This window comes from Myxine glutinosa, chromosome 3 (genome assembly GCF_964187855.1).
Source record: "Myxine glutinosa chromosome 3, kmMyxGlut1.1, whole genome shotgun sequence".
Classification (NCBI taxonomy): Eukaryota; Metazoa; Chordata; class Myxini; order Myxiniformes; family Myxinidae; genus Myxine; species Myxine glutinosa.
In genome coordinates, this window is record NC_136263.1 from 178,270,146 (window position 1) to 178,285,990 (window position 15,845).

The 15,845-nt window shown below is 39.7% G+C and overlaps 2 protein-coding genes across 2 annotated transcripts in view; one reads left to right on the forward strand and one right to left on the reverse strand.

Annotated features, from left to right (window-relative positions):
* Positions 1 to 3,202: 3,202 nt before the first annotated feature.
* On the reverse strand, positions 3,203 to 5,000 carry MARVELD1 (MARVEL domain containing 1). Its single transcript, XM_078774752.1, has one exon. The coding sequence runs from the start codon at positions 3,988 to 3,990 to the stop codon at positions 3,433 to 3,435; it is 558 nt and encodes a 185-aa protein (XP_078630878.1). The 5' UTR covers positions 3,991 to 5,000; the 3' UTR covers positions 3,203 to 3,432.
* The window catches only part of LOC144891384 (uncharacterized), a 40,485-nt gene continuing 28,416 nt past the window's right edge, over positions 3,777 to 15,845 (forward strand). Inside the window, exon 1 of the mRNA XM_078774751.1 lies at positions 3,777 to 4,120. The gene's annotated coding sequence lies outside the window, so the exon portion shown is untranslated. The remainder of the gene's footprint in view (positions 4,121 to 15,845) is intronic.

A 15,845-nucleotide genomic window follows, 5' to 3' on the forward strand; every position in this document is an offset into this window, starting at 1 on the left:
CCCAGATTCGTCAGGACAGCGGGGTCAAGGTCAGAGTTCCGATTGGTGCCCATGGCCGTGGACAGGCCCTTTCCCTCTTGTCTCTCTCTCTCACTCTCTCTAACTCCGTCATTGCTCTAACTTTGTGAAGGCGATGCTTACACCATCCTGGATGTGGGGGATCTCTAGGTCACTCCTGCAAGATCGATCGACTGTCTCCGTGCCGCGGGTTTGTTCGAGAGAACTGTCCGGGACTATACAACAACAAGTCCAAATACTGTTAAACTGGAGATTGTTGGAAGTGATAAGAAGGCTATTCATGTTCTACAGTCTTCAAGCATATAATCAATTTAAATAAAATAAGGATTGTAAAAGTCGTACAAATAAATTAATTGCGGAATTTACCGCCATTTCACTGCCGTTGACGCAGTGTCTTATACACCACCTTATTGAACACTACATTCGTTCTGCGTGCCTGTTGTCTGTGTCCTTTATGACTCCTTTATAAACAGCAATTTTCCTGTTTGGAATGATTTTTAATTTTGTCTGCCTTCCAGACATGCATACAGAGTAAAAAATATATTCTCACTCCTCTGCACATGTGCGAGCAGGACAAAGTACCATAAAACGGAAGACTTGTTTTCCGATTCACTTTCCGATTTATCCTACTATAATTCACCGAATGTCCGTCTGTCCGTCTGTTCCCAGGTACTGCAAAAACGGCTGAACCAATCGCAACGAAATTTTGTGTGGGTAATCCTGGGACCCCCTGGAGTAAAATAGGCTTTATTGTTTTTCCAATTTTTCCAAACACAATGGAACAAGCATTCTGAGTATTACGCTGCAATAGATGTCCCCTCCCGGCAGTCTGTTGTCCGGAAAACTGTTGGGGAAATTACCAAAGTTCAAAGTGCCATAACTTTGTCAAAAATGATCGAAACGTCGTGAAGTTCGAACTTGATCTGTAACTTATCATGAGGAAACAATGTACCAAGTTTGAAATCATTAGCATCAAGAGTTTAGAAAAAAAAGTCCGGAAAACTGTTCTTTGCGTGACGGACCGACAGACTGACAGACGGAGGGACGGAGTGCAAAACGGTGTACACCGGTGTACACCGGTAGGGGACTAATAATATTTACCGATATGAACAGTGATGTGACTTTTATTGAAATTCTACAAATACTGTTTAGATTTTGATGATTTGCATGTGATATGATTTAACGGATGTTTATATAAATCGTTTAACATAAAATAAAAAGCCTTCTATTTCTGATATTTTGCCTTTTCATTTGGGCCTCCCAATTGAAGCTCCGCCCATAGGGCGGGTACCGTTGCTAGTGTTGAAAATACAACAATATTTTTATTATTATTTCCTCGATCATAAACTGACGTATGCAGAAAGACGGACGGACACGAACCGATTGCTTAACCCCGTTTTTCGCTTCGCACATGTGCGGGGTAAAATGTTCCATGCCTTGAAGATATGGTGTTACTGCATTCAGTTCAAAGTAAAACAGCATAGAGGTTTATTTCAAGTTATTTGAAAACAATGGCAAAAAGCAGGATAACTAAACAGAATATTTGTTCAGTACACATCAGCAAGCCCAGTTGTTGCAAAATTAATACAAAAGTGTTATAAAATATAACTGTTATTGAAAATATATAATTATATATATATGTATATTATATCAAAAGATATTCATTTTTATTTTTAAAATACAGTTTTTGCACCACTCGCCTTCAGTCTCAGAGAATTGTGAAAGAACCAGGAGCCACAGGTTGAGAGTAAAAGAAGTGAAGAGTTAGGAAGACATTTAAGGCAGAGGTCTTTCACTCAGAGAGTGGTTGTGCAAAAGATGGCAGATTCAGTTTAACATAACGAAAAGTAACGTGCTGGGGATGGGTAAGAAAAATGAAAATGGAGATTTCACGATGGAAGGGGCAATCTTGAATGCTCTCCTCCGGAAGGTGGTGGCAACAGAGATGGTGGATGGCTTTAAACTGGAATTAGATGGTTTGCTAGAGATAGAAACAATGGGGATAGAGGGGTAGTGTAACATGGCTATCGGCAAGTTTGCGCAGTCTTCATCGGCCTCCTTCATTGAAAGTTCCATGTAGAATTGGAAACTTAGGCCCACTTATTCCAGTTTTCCATATTGTCCAGCCCATGTGTCCGATTCCTCCCCGCATTTCTTATTTGTCCAAGTCTCTCCCTATTTTGTCCCTCGTCCCTGTTGTTGGTGTGTTCTCGTTCTCGTTTTCTTGCTTTTTCTTTTAGGTTTTTCTTTTTCTTTCTCTTTCTCTCTTTCTCTTTCTCTCTCTCTCTCTCACTCTCTCTCACTCTTGTTCCCTTTGTTCAGTTTACATCCTCACTGCATTTATGATGGAACTGCTAAAGTTATTGGGAAAATATTTCATTCTGAAAATGGCAGAAGAAATGTCCTGCTGTCTTTAATAAACAAGCAATACCTCCAGTACACCTGCCCGACCCAACCCCTCCTTTAGCGTCCGTAATATATCGATAGTTATGTGCATATTACGATTGAGGTATTTTTGCATCTCCAAACTAGAACGGCACTCAGTAGAGAGCACACCTCCACCTGGTTGGCCATATCACTGAATGGTGAAGAATCACTAAAAAATTATACTAGCTGGATCCGGATCTTCACCAAAATTTAATCGATTCTTCCTCGTCACACACACAACCTGTCCACCAAGTTTCGTCCAAATCCATCCATAACTTTTTGAGATATCCCGCTATGTATCGTTTTTGGCCCAATTTCCCAATGGTGAAGAATCACTTAAAAATTAAATAATTCTCATATCTGAATCCAAATTCAGATCTTCACCAAACTCTAATCATTTCGTCCTTGTGACATAGACTACATCTCTGCCAAATTTTGTCCGAATCCGTCCACAACTTTTTTAGATATTTTATTCACAGACAAACGGACAAACAGACAGGGGATAAAAGACAACCTCCATCCACCTTTGGTGGCGAAGGTAATTAGCACCAACTCGCTAATGGAATGTCACCACGACAAAGCACCTTTTGGTATATAATTGCACAACGACACAAATGTCAGTCATTGGAGGTGAATTAAAAACGGTTATTCAAAAATAAAATAAATTAAAAAGTCTTAGTTGTTTTGTTTTTTTCCAAAACACTAAAGTCCCAAATACGGTGTAATATAAACAATGAGATTGTAATCTCTACAGTAATGTATTACAAAACAAGTGATTTACTGTAATGTCAATGAGAGAAAATCAACAACAACAACAAAGTCTCCAGCAATCCTCCTCGGCTCTCGATGTGATCATTGATCCAAAATGGTCGTGCACACATATATAACTGCACCTCGTTCACCACTAACAGCTCCCGACAAGGTCCCTAAAATGCACCACATGAAACCCTGTCGTGGGCTCATGGCGCAAGCACACGCGGGCCGGGTTCACGCCGACGAGCGCAGGCGCCAGTGCAGCAAGGCGGACACGACGGAGAGGACGACGCCGAGAGCCATGAGAACGGCCGCCGCCACGAACAAGGCAAACGGGCACGAGGATCCGTACTCGGGCACGTGGCACCAGGAGGCTGCGTGCGCTTCCCTGGCGGCGAGGCCCGTGCCGAGCACGAGCAGCGGAGCCAGCACTGCGTCCAGCAGCACGTTGGCGGTTAACCAGCGGCGCGTCACCCCCTCCGGGTCGTCCCCGCCTCCGCCGTTCCGACTCCGGTGACCGCAGCCCCCACCGCCGACGACGGGCAACCTCTCGTACTTGCCCAGCACCGAAAGCACGTAGACGACGAGCGTGAAGAGCCAGGCGAGCACCGCGACGAGGACCGCGCAATGTGCGGCGCCTCGGTACCGGGTGTGGGCCACGCACAGCCACGCGGCGCCCGTACTCGCGCATTGCAGCGCACGCAGCACGCCCCGCACGCCGCACGCGTAGCGCCGGCCGGTGGGCAACCCCTCTGACCCCGTGGACGAGTGGCCCGGGTGCGTGTCGTCCATTGGCGGACGGGAGGGCTCGATCGACCTTCGGAGAACGAGATGGACCCGGCGGATGGTCACGAGGAGACTGTGAATCGGAGAGGCGATGGATGCCCAGGCTAGGATTAGGATGTGGGAAGAGGCCTAGCAGGTGGGAGTGCTGGAATAGTAACGACTTAGGAAAAGGCTGTTAAACTCTTTTCCGCTTCCTGGCTACAAACGTCTTGGGCCTATCCACCCTAAATGGAGTCCATCCCTCCCTCCTTCCTTTTCCCTCCATTCCGCCAAGAGGAGGTGGCTCGAGTGGGTTCCTCAATGAACCGCTTTGTCTGATGTCTGGGGATGCCAACGGGTCAGACCGGTGCACTGTCAACAACTTATACATCCTCGTGCGGTTAACATGTCACGTGGGTTGTGAACAGTCGCTTTATCAAGTAAACTTTCAACCTGTCTGACGTCTTTTTCCGGCCAGCTCACCCCGGTGAGGAAATCCCCTGATAATTACAGATGGGATTTCTTGTAAAATGTTCATCCAACACAATGTTAACCTTACCTAAAACCTAAAAAATTAACAATTTTAACCTTACCTAAAACCTAAAAAAAAAACTAGAAAATAAACAATTTTAACCTTACATAACACCTAAAAAATTAACAATGTTAACCTTACCTAAAACCTAAAAAAAACGAAAAATTTACAATTTTAACCGCACCTAAAACCTAAAAAAAAAAACGAAAAATTAACAATTTTAACCGCACCTAAAACCTAAAAAATTAACAATTTTAACCGCACCTAAAAACCTAAATAAAACTAGAAAATAAACAATTTTAACTTTACCTAAACCTAAAAAATTAACAATTTTAACCTTACCTAAAACTTTTTTAAAAAACTAGAAAATAAACAATTTTAACCTTACATAAAACCTAAAAAATTAACAATGTTAACCTTACCTAAAATCTAAAAAAAACTAGAAAATAAACAATGTTAACCTTACCTAAAATCTAAAAAAAACTAAAAATTAACAATTTTAACCCGAGCTAAAACCTAAAAAAAAAAAATTGAAAATAAACAATTTTAACCTTACATGAAACCTAAAAAATTAACAATGTTAACCTTACCTAAAACCTAAAAAAAACGAAAAATTAACAATTTTAACCTTACCTAAAACCTAAAAAAAAAAAAAAAAAATTAACAATTTTAACCTTACCTAAAACCTCAAAAATTAACAATTTTAACCTTACCTAAAACCTTTAAAAAACTAAAAATTAACAATTTTAACCTTACCTAAAACATTAAGAATTTTAACCTTACCTAAAACCTAAAAAAAACTCGAAAATAAACAATTTTAACCTTACCTAAAACCTAAAAAATAAACAATGTTAACCTTACCTAAAACCTAATAAAAGCTAGAAAATAAACAATTTTAACCCTACCTAAAACCTAAAAAAAAAAAAATGTCACCTTACCTAAAACCTAAAAAAAAAACTAGAAAATAAACAATGTCAACCTGACCTAAAACCTAAAAAAAACTAAAAATTGACAATTTTAACCTTACCTAAAACCTAAAAATAAACAATGTTAACCTTACCTAAAATCTAAAAAAAAACTAGAAAATAAACAATTTTAACCTTACATAAAACCTAAAAAATTAACAATTTTAACCCAAGCTAAAACCTAAAAAAAAAAAAATTGAAAATAAACAATTTTAACCTTACCTAAAACCTAAAAAATTAACAATGTTAACCTTAACTAAAACCTAAAAAAAACGAAAAATTAACAATTTTAACCTTACCTAAAACCTTTTTTTTAAACCCGAAAAATTAACAATTTTAACCTTACCTAAAACCTCAAAAATTAACAATTTTAACCTTACCTAAAACCTTTTTAAAAAACTAAAAATTAACAATTTTAACCTTACCTAAAACATTAAGAATTTTAACCTCACCTAAAACCTAAAAAAACTAGAAAATAAACAATTTTAACCTTACCTAAAACCTAAAAAATTAATAATTTTAACCTTACCTAAAACCTAAAAAAAACTAAAAATTAACAATTTTAACCTTACCTAAAACCTTAATAGTGTAGCAGCATAGCAAACCTGTTGTGCATTTTGTGATACAAGCACCAAATTTGGCACAAATGTACATTAATATGTTGCGAACATTTTCAGATATTGGGCCACTTGAAATTCCGTAATTTTTTTTTTCAAATTTTTTCAAATTTCGTAATTTCAAATTTTTCGGATGACACCGTCACAATTTCGGTCTTCGAGGCCGGCCGATATAGTGGGGCGGCTTAGCCCAAATATTCAAAAGAATTGTGCATTTTGGGATACAAGCACCAAATTTGGCACAAATGTACATTAATATGTTGCGAACATTGTGTGGTCAGCAATGAAGACGAGAGTCTGAATTACATGTATGCAAAAGACCTTGTGAACCAGTGAAGCAAATACACGGGTAAGCATGAATTAAATCTAGGGCATGATATAATTTCCATGATGTTTACCTCTACACTCAATGGTGGAAGGAGGTAATGTTTTGATCCCAGCTTGTCTGTATGTCTGTTTGTCTGTTAGTCCACAAAATTCCAGACAAAGCTTGTAGTAGTGGTAGTTGTAGTGGTAGTGGTGATAACAGAAATTGTTATATAGAACTGAACTTATATTATTAATTATATGCAGAAAATAACTTCATTTCTATATGCCCTGCAGTGGACAGGTTAATTGGTTTATGCACTGAAGGGGTCACCCTGGTGTGCACTGCTGTGTTCTGCCTCACTGAGTTGTTCAGGTATGATGTACTCAGCACAAGCTTCCGGTCGGCCCGGAGGTGGGGGTGCGGGGCCTGTCACGGAACGTCAAAACAAACGGCCTGCCGGGGTCGCCCAAAAGTCGGGCGTGAGGGGCGCGTCCACTAATGGAACGCCTCTCGCTTCCCAGATCGAGGGCCACGTGGTCAGGAGAACCTCGTCCCTTCCGGTCACACTTTGCCTATCGGCCGGCCTCGAAGACCGAAATTGTGACGGTGTCACCCGAAAAATTTGAAATTACGAAATTTGAAAAAAAAAATTACGGAATTTCAAGTGGCCCAATATCTGAAAATGTTCGCAACATATTAATGTACATTTGTGCCAAATTTGGTGCTTGTATCACAAAATGCACAATTCTTTTGAATATTTGGGCTAAGCCGCCCCACCATAAAGTAAACAATCTTAACCTTACTTAAAACCTAAAAAAAAACTCGAAAATAAACAATTTTAACCCTACCTAAAACCTAAAAAATAAACAGTCACCTTACCTAAAACCTAAAAAAAAAACTAGAAAACAACAATGTCAACCTGACCGAAAACCTAAAAAAAGCTAAAAATTAACAATTTTAACCTTACCTAAATCCTAAAAATAAACAATGTTAACCTTACCTAAAACCTAAAAAAAAACTAGAAAATAAACAATTTTAACCCTACCTAAAACCTAAAAAATAAACAAGGTTAACCTTACCTAAAACCCCAAAATAAACAATGTTAACCTTACCTAAAACCTAAAAAAAAACCGAGAAAATAATTTTTTTTAACCCTACCTAAAACCTAAAAAATAAACAATGTTAACCTTACCTAAAACCCCCAAAAAACTAGAAAATAAACAATTTTAACCTTACCTAAAACATAAAATTAAACAATGTTAACCTTACCTAAAACTGAAAAAAAAACTAGAAAATAAACAATGTTAACCTTACCTAAAACCTAAAAAAAAATAAACAATGTTAACCTTACCTAAAACGTAAAGAAAAAAAAATAGAAAATAAACAATTTTAACCTCACCTAAAACCTAAAAATAAACAATGTTAACGTTACCTCAAACCTAAAAAAAAAAAATAGAAAATAAATAATTTTTACCCTACCTAAAACCTAAAAAAGAAACAATGTTAACCTTACCTAAAACCTAAAAAAAAAAAAAAAAAAAAAAACGATTTTAACCTTACCTAAAACCTAAAAATAAACAATGTTAACCTTAACTAAAACCTAAAAAAAAAACTAGAAAATAAACAATTTAACCTTACTAAAACCTAAACATAAATAATGTTAACCCTACCTAAAACCTAAAAAAAAACTAGAAAATAAACAATTTTAACCTCACCTAAAACCTAAAAATAAACAATGTTAACCTTACCTCAAACCTAAAAAAAAAAACTAGAAAATAAACAATTTAACCTTACCTAAAACCTAAAAATAAACAATGTTAACCTTACCTAAAACCGAAAGAATTGAAAATTTGACATAGTTGAAATATCAATAAGAATTGAAAATCATGAGATAGAATTGTGAGAAACAAAAATAAAAAAACAAGGTGTGTGTGTGTGTGTGTGTGTGTGTGTGTGTGTGTGTGTGTGTGTGTGTGTGTGTGTGTGTGTGTGTGTGTGTGTGTGTGTGTGTGTGTGTGTGTGTGTGTGTGTGTGTGTGTGTGTAACAGAAATGAAAAAACGAGATGTGTGTGGTGTTGGAGTTGTTGGTTGTTTATCTTCATATGCAGGTTTCAGAAGGTCGAACGGAGCCCTCCCAGGTTTGAAGGTATCCACCTTCGTGTGTGTGTGTGTGTGTGTGTGTGTGTGTGTGTGTGTGTGTGTGTGTGTGTGTGTGTGTGTGTGTGTGTGTGTGTGTGTGTGTGTGTGTGTGTGTGTGTGTGTGTAACAGAAATGAAAAAACGAGATGTGTGTGGTGTTGGAGTTGTTGGTTGTTTATCTTCATATGCAGGTTTCAGAAGGTCGAACGGAGCCCTCCCAGGTTTGAAGGTATCCACCTTCGTGTGTGTGTGTGTGTGTGTGTGTGTGTGTGTGTGTGTGTGTGTGTGTGTGTGTGTGTGTGCCTGGGTGTGTGTGTGTGCCTGGGCGTGCCTGGGTGTGTGTGTTAATGTTTTAATATTTCACTGGTCACATTTATGAAGGGAAGAAGTCAATATGCACTATCATTGCCTATGGCTGCTGGGATGGACAGGCAACAACCTTTATTCAACGAAAGATGAAGGGATACTTTCACGTGATAATCTCGTGTGACCAAGCCTACCTTGTCATAAAAGACCATTCAAATGAAACATCCGAGAAAAGGATTTAACCTGCCATTTTAAGCTAGACAGCTTAGAGACGAATATGCGTACTTCTAGAGTCTAGGCCATCCTACAAACCCATATATAGACCTATCCGGAACACGGGGTTAAAGGGCAAACTGTGTATGGAGTTCAACATGGATCGTAAGCATTCTGTATCATCAAAAATGGTCAGAAGGTAACTTCACAGGGAGGGATACCATAACCTGGGTGCTTTGCACAAAACCACCAGACACCTGGCAACGCCTGTTTGCGGGTTCAGTTAGGCAAGGAGCATAAGCAATGGACTGCAGAGTATCGGAGGAATGTGATATGGTGTGATTCATCCTTCACAATGTTCTTCACAAATTGAGGTGTGCACATGTGGCGACAGCCCAGGGAGCTCTACAACCCGGTGTAGCAGGATTCTCTCACTCCCCTAAAATCTCACTCGAGAGTGATTCTGTCCTAGGATAAAATCACTCTGGAGTGAACTAATCCTAGGACTGGCACACTCTAGAGTGTAATTATCCGAGGACAGAATCACTCCCCCTGTCAGGATCAACACACTCCCTCCAGGATCACTGGATCTCCCACTCCCCTTTCGGATAAAGTCAATCCCCCAGAAAGAATGGAAAGATATATTTAGTTACGTTGGAAATATAACTCACAGGATGTTAGATATCGTTGCAATGATCAACAGAGCTTTTACTATGTGTTTTAGTGTACACCGTGTGAGCACGTGCATCATATTGTCGGATCTTAATATTCAATTGTTGAATACATGTACTATATTTGAGCCCATGTTGAATACATGTACTATATTTGAGCCCATGTTGAATACATGTACTATATTTGAGCCCATGTTGAATACATGTACTATATTTGAGCCCATGTTGAATACATGTACTATATTTGAGCCCATGTTGAATACATGTACTATATTTGAGCCCATGTTGAATACATGTACTATATTTGAGCCCATGTTGAATACATGTACTATATTTGAGCCCATGTTGAATACATGTACTATATTTGAGCCCATGTTGAATACATGTACTATATTTGAGCCCATGTTGAATACATGTACTATATTTGAGCCCATGTTGAATACATGTACTATATTTGAGCCCATGTTGAATACATGTACTATATTTGAGCCCATGTTGAATACATGTACTATATTTGAGCCCATGTTGAATACATGTACTATATTTGAGCCCATGTTGAATACATGTACTATATTTGAGCCCATGTTGAATACATGTACTATATTTGAGCCCATGTTGAATACATGTACTATATTTGAGCCCATGTTGAATACATGTACTATATTTGAGCCCATGTTGAATACATGTACTATATTTGAGCCCATGTTGAATACATGTACTATATTTGAGCCCATGTTGAATACATGTACTATATTTGAGCCCATGTTGAATACATGTACTATATTTGAGCCCATGTTGAATACATGTACTATATTTGAGCCCATGTTGAATACATGTACTATATTTGAGCCCATGTTGAATACATGTACTATATTTGAGCCCATGTTGAATACATGTACTATATTTGAGCCCATGTTGAATACATGTACTATATTTGAGCCCATGTTGAATACATGTACTATATTTGAGCCCATGTTGAATACATGTACTATATTTGAGCCCATGTTGAATACATGTACTATATTTGAGCCCACGTTGAATACATGTACTATATTTGAGCCCATGTTGAATACATGTACTATATTTGAGCCCATGTTGAATACATGTACTATATTTGAGCCCATGTTGAATACATGTACTATATTTGAGCCCATGTTGAATACATGTACTATATTTGAGCCCATGTTGAATACATGTACTATATTTGAGCCCATGTTGAATACATGTACTATATTTGAGCCCATGTTGAATACATGTACTATATTTGAGCCCATGTTGAATACATGTACTATATTTGAGCCCATGTTGAATACATGTACTATATTTGAGCCCATGTTGAATACATGTACTATATTTGAGCCCATCATTATTTTAATACAAAAGAAGACATGAGTCCCGTTTTCCCCGTATATTTAATCAATACTCCCGTTCATTTATATTCACATATAAGAGTTATTATGTTGGAACCCATCTGTGGATCGGTCCCATCGGCCGATGGGTCTGACCCGTTTGCGGATCCGCAGATGGGCGACCCATCTGTGGATGCACGAGAAATGACAATGCAGATCCATCGGCCGATGGGTCTGCGCCATCTGCGGATGTGTTGTTCACCTTGAAGGAATGTGTATGCATCAATGGTGGATGAGTATGTTTATTTGAACCTAAAAATAAGCAATTGATGTCATAAATGTTTATAAAGCAGTCCGTGACATGTGGTTTGTCGATAACCGTTTGTCGATAAGATAAAAATAAGATAATGTCGCTCCATTTAAAAACGCTGGTCTACTTCGCTGGTGGCACTGGCAGACTCAGCTCTCCATTGTTTATATAGCAATTCCTGGCATGCCTTAATCACCCCAAAGCTAAAGATGAAGGTGTGGCTTCGTAATCGGGGCATTGTCAATTATATAAACACAATAACGCATTATGTGATTCTATGAGGCCCTCAGTGTGATTCTATGAGGCCCTATGTGATTGTATGATGAGGCCCTCAGCGATGGGTCTGACCCGTTTGCGGATCCGCAAACGGGTCAGACCCATCGGCCGATGGGACCGATCCACAGATGGGTTCCAACAATTATACTTTGTTATGGTTTTAAAAATATCATGCAGTGTACTTCATTTCATGTCTATATGTATAGGGTTAGGGTTAGGGTTAGTAAAGTTATAGCAAAGTAAAGTTATAGAACGTAACTTAAAATGACATATTATATGTTGAAATGAAAATATCCTTTCAGTATAAAACATCGTAAATGTATCGTAATGATTACTGCGAATGCTCTAATATCAAAATATATAGTTATTTGAATGTTAAATTTATACTTTTCTTTATTTGATTTACCCAGTTTAATGCGGGGATGCGAAAAACATTGTATTTTTATTTTTAGGGAGAGCCCTTTACAAAGGACGTCATTCTGCCCTGTTTATCAATTCATTGATCATTTTATGTTCATATTCATTAACTTTGTCATGGTTGTATGTCATTACCATGCAATAAATATTGTTTAAATCCCAAAATATATAGGGGGAGTGTTATAATCCTGGGGAGTCATTTGATCCTGCAAGGGGGAGTGTTAAATCCGAGGGGGAGTGATTCTATCCTCCTACACCGGAACAAACACATATAACATATAATAAAGGGAGTGTGAGAAAAGAGGGGGAGTGAGAAGGGGGTACAAAAACAGTGGAGAACAGGGACATCAGGAGATCTATGGAAGAGAGAGGGCTGGGGTGGGGTACACGGGATAAACAAGATGGACACTGCAAGGGCTTTCGGGAAATAAAACAGGGAATTTGAAGGAGGTTGGTTTAGGTTGGATTAATGGGGGTACAAAATACTGAGGTTTTGAATTGGGGAAGATATGAGATGGTGGTGAACAGCTGTTTTGAAGACCTGGAAGGAGGAGTGGGATTGAAGAGAGTGTGTGACATATTTACAGTATACAGTCACGTGAAAAAGTAAGTACACTCAATGTAAAGTTTTGACTTTTTCAACATATTTCAACATACAGCTATTTGATCTTCATTTCAACAATATTGAGAGATAAAGGTGATATAATATAACAAATATCATGAAACATTTACATTTTGTAGTCCATTGTATAATTTAAATAAACATAAATGCAAATTTCGCATGTGGAAAAAGTAAGTACACCCTTGGCTTTAATAGGTGGTATTGCCCCCTTTGTCAGAAACAACCTCAAGTAGGCGTTTCTTATAACTGTCTACCAGTCTCTGACATCGACTGGGAGAAATTTTTGCCCACTTCTCCATGCAGAATTCTTTCAGCTGTGCGATGTTTGAGGGGTTTCTTGCATGCACAGCTCGTTTCAAATCCCCCCACAACATCTCGATGGGATTTAGATCCGGGCTTTGACTTGGCCATTCCAGAACCCTCCATTTCTTTCTTTTCAGCCATTCCTTGGTGGATTTACTGGTATGTTTAGGGTCATTGTCTTGTTGCAAGGTCCACCTTCGGTTGAGCTTCAACTTTCCAACAGATGGCCTCACATTATCCGCAAGCACCCTCTGCAACAATGAATAATTCATAGTGGATTATATGATGGTGAGCTGCCCAGGCCCTGATGCAGCAAAGCTGCCCCAAACCATAATATTTCCACCACCATGCTCTGCAGTTGGTATCAGGTAATTGTGGTCAAATGATGTCTTTGGTTTTCGCCAAACATGTCTTCTGGTACTGTGGCCAAATAGCTCTACCTTTGACTCATCTGTCCAGAGCACATTGTTCCAGAAGTGCTGGTCTTTGCCGAGGTGTTCATTGGCAAACTTTAGTCTTGCCCTGATGTTCTTTCTGGACAGCAAAGGTTTCCTCCTGGCACACCTCCCATGTAGATCAAATTTGTGCAGCCTCTTTCTAATGGTAGACTTGTGCACTTTGACATCAACAGTGGCAAGAGCTACCTGTAGGTCCCGTGATGACATTCTGGGGTTCTTAGAGACTTCTTTCAGCATCTTGTGATCTGCTCTCGGGCTGAACTTGCTGGGGCAGCCTGGCCTGAACAAGTGGGCAGTTGTTTGGAATCTTCTCCACTTGTAGATGATGTATCGGACAGTCGAATGATTGATTTCAAATTGTTTGGAGATCTTTTTAAATCCCTTCCCAGACTCGTAGGCATCTATAACCTTATTTCTGAAGGCCTCAGAGAGCTCTTTTGATCTAGGCGTGGTGACACCGCACATTTCAACAACAAAGAGCAAACCAAACTAAATGTCTGAGGTTTAAATAAGACAAGTTCCTCCAATAACCTCTCCAACGATGGTCTAATCATTTGCACCTGAGCTGGTGCACCTGATTCTAATTTTAGTTATTTGAAGTAGTGATAAATGTAGGGGTATACTTACTTTTTCCACATGTGAAATTTGCATTCATGTTTATTTAAATTATACAATGGACTACAAAATGTAATTGTTTCATGATATTTGTTATATTATATCACGTTTATCTATCAATATTGTTGAAATGAAGATCAAATAGCTGTATGTTGAAATATGTTGAAAAAGTCAAAACTTTACATGGGGTGTATGTACTTACTTTTTCACGTGACTGTATACATATAAAATTATACATATATATTCATATATAACAACATACATATTGTTGCAGTTTTGTGTTTTTACCAATAAAGGTTAATTTTCCCTCATAGTTTAGTCACACTATAACACGTAGCCTCGCGATAGTTCAGTTATTTCATAGTAAATCTAAGCATGGTCCTTTTCCTGTGTTAGTTTTGCGTTGAGTAGAATAATGAGTGTTAGGTCTCCTTCCAATGCTTATGCTGCCTCGATACTTTGAGTTTTGGCGCAAATCACCACGAGGCCGGCCTGACAAGTCGATCCAGGCTGAAGGAAGGCGGGACAGAACGAGTGGGGGAGTGACCGGTAAGCACGAGCCGCCAATCAGGGCTCGAAGGGAGTGGCTTGCCACTGCGTCAAAAGGCGTGGTTTGGAACATTCGAGACGGGCCAGGGCATGGCAATATAACCCTGTGCCCGAAGCCCCCACCTCAGTTATGAGGCAAGCCCATGCGAGAAGGACATGCACTGAGTGATGAGCTTGAGTTAAGAGTTCTGTGAGTGCGCGGTGTTGAATTAAGTTACAAGTTGGGTTTGCGGTTGAGCTTGAGTCAGATTCTCCGTTGAATTACGAGAGCGAAAGCGCGCTGTTGTATTAATCGCGCTGTGAAGGACCGCCGTGCCAGGCGAGAGATGCGCATATCTTCCTGCCTGCCTTTGTTCGAGATACGCGCCGTGAGGATCCCTCCCGCCTGCCTGCCTGCCTTCGTCGAGGGACGTGCTGTGACCGGCAGAGGGACACGCCGGGTGAGCTGTTCCTGAATGACAAAGCCGGCGCGTTCAGCACATGAACAATCCTTCCTTCATCCCCCTATGAGTGTGAATGGGCCCATTGTCTGGGCGATAAGTTAAGACTGTATAACATCTGCCCTGTGTCTCTGTTCTTCTACCGATCATTGTAAATAATAATTAAACCTGTTATTTCTTTGATTCGACCGTCTCGTCCCTTCCATTATTGACTGAGCGTGGTACGAATTATATCGCTCTAATTGGGTTCCAATACAAAAGTAATAGCACGGACCACGTGGTGCGCCATCCTCTCGGGTGCACTCAAATTATGCGTGGTTCGTGCGAGACTTGATCCACGCTTCAGCGGCGGCGTGGGTACTTAGGTACGTGCGAACATTGTCCCGAAACCCTGTCCCGCGTCTGACCGGAAGTGGCGACTCAAGTCTCGCGGTTGCGACGACCCAAGCAGAACAAGGGGCTTAATCTCCCCTTGGTAAGGGAAAGGGGGTCGCGCGCAAAACCGTAACAATATATACATATTGTTGCAGTTTCGGGAATAAAGATAACCCCCCCTCTTAGTTAGTTCCACCACAACATGTAGCCTCGCTTTAGTTCAGTTATTTCCGATTAAATGTAAGCATAGTCTCCTTCCCTGTGTTAGTATGCGTTGAGACAGGCCAGTAAGTGTAGGCTTCAGTGTTCTTTGGGCTGGAATACCATGTGCTCTTTGGGCTGAATACCATGTGCTACGCCCAGAACAAGTCTGGAAGGCCCGAGGGAGGAGCTGAAGGGGAGTGACCGGTAAGTGG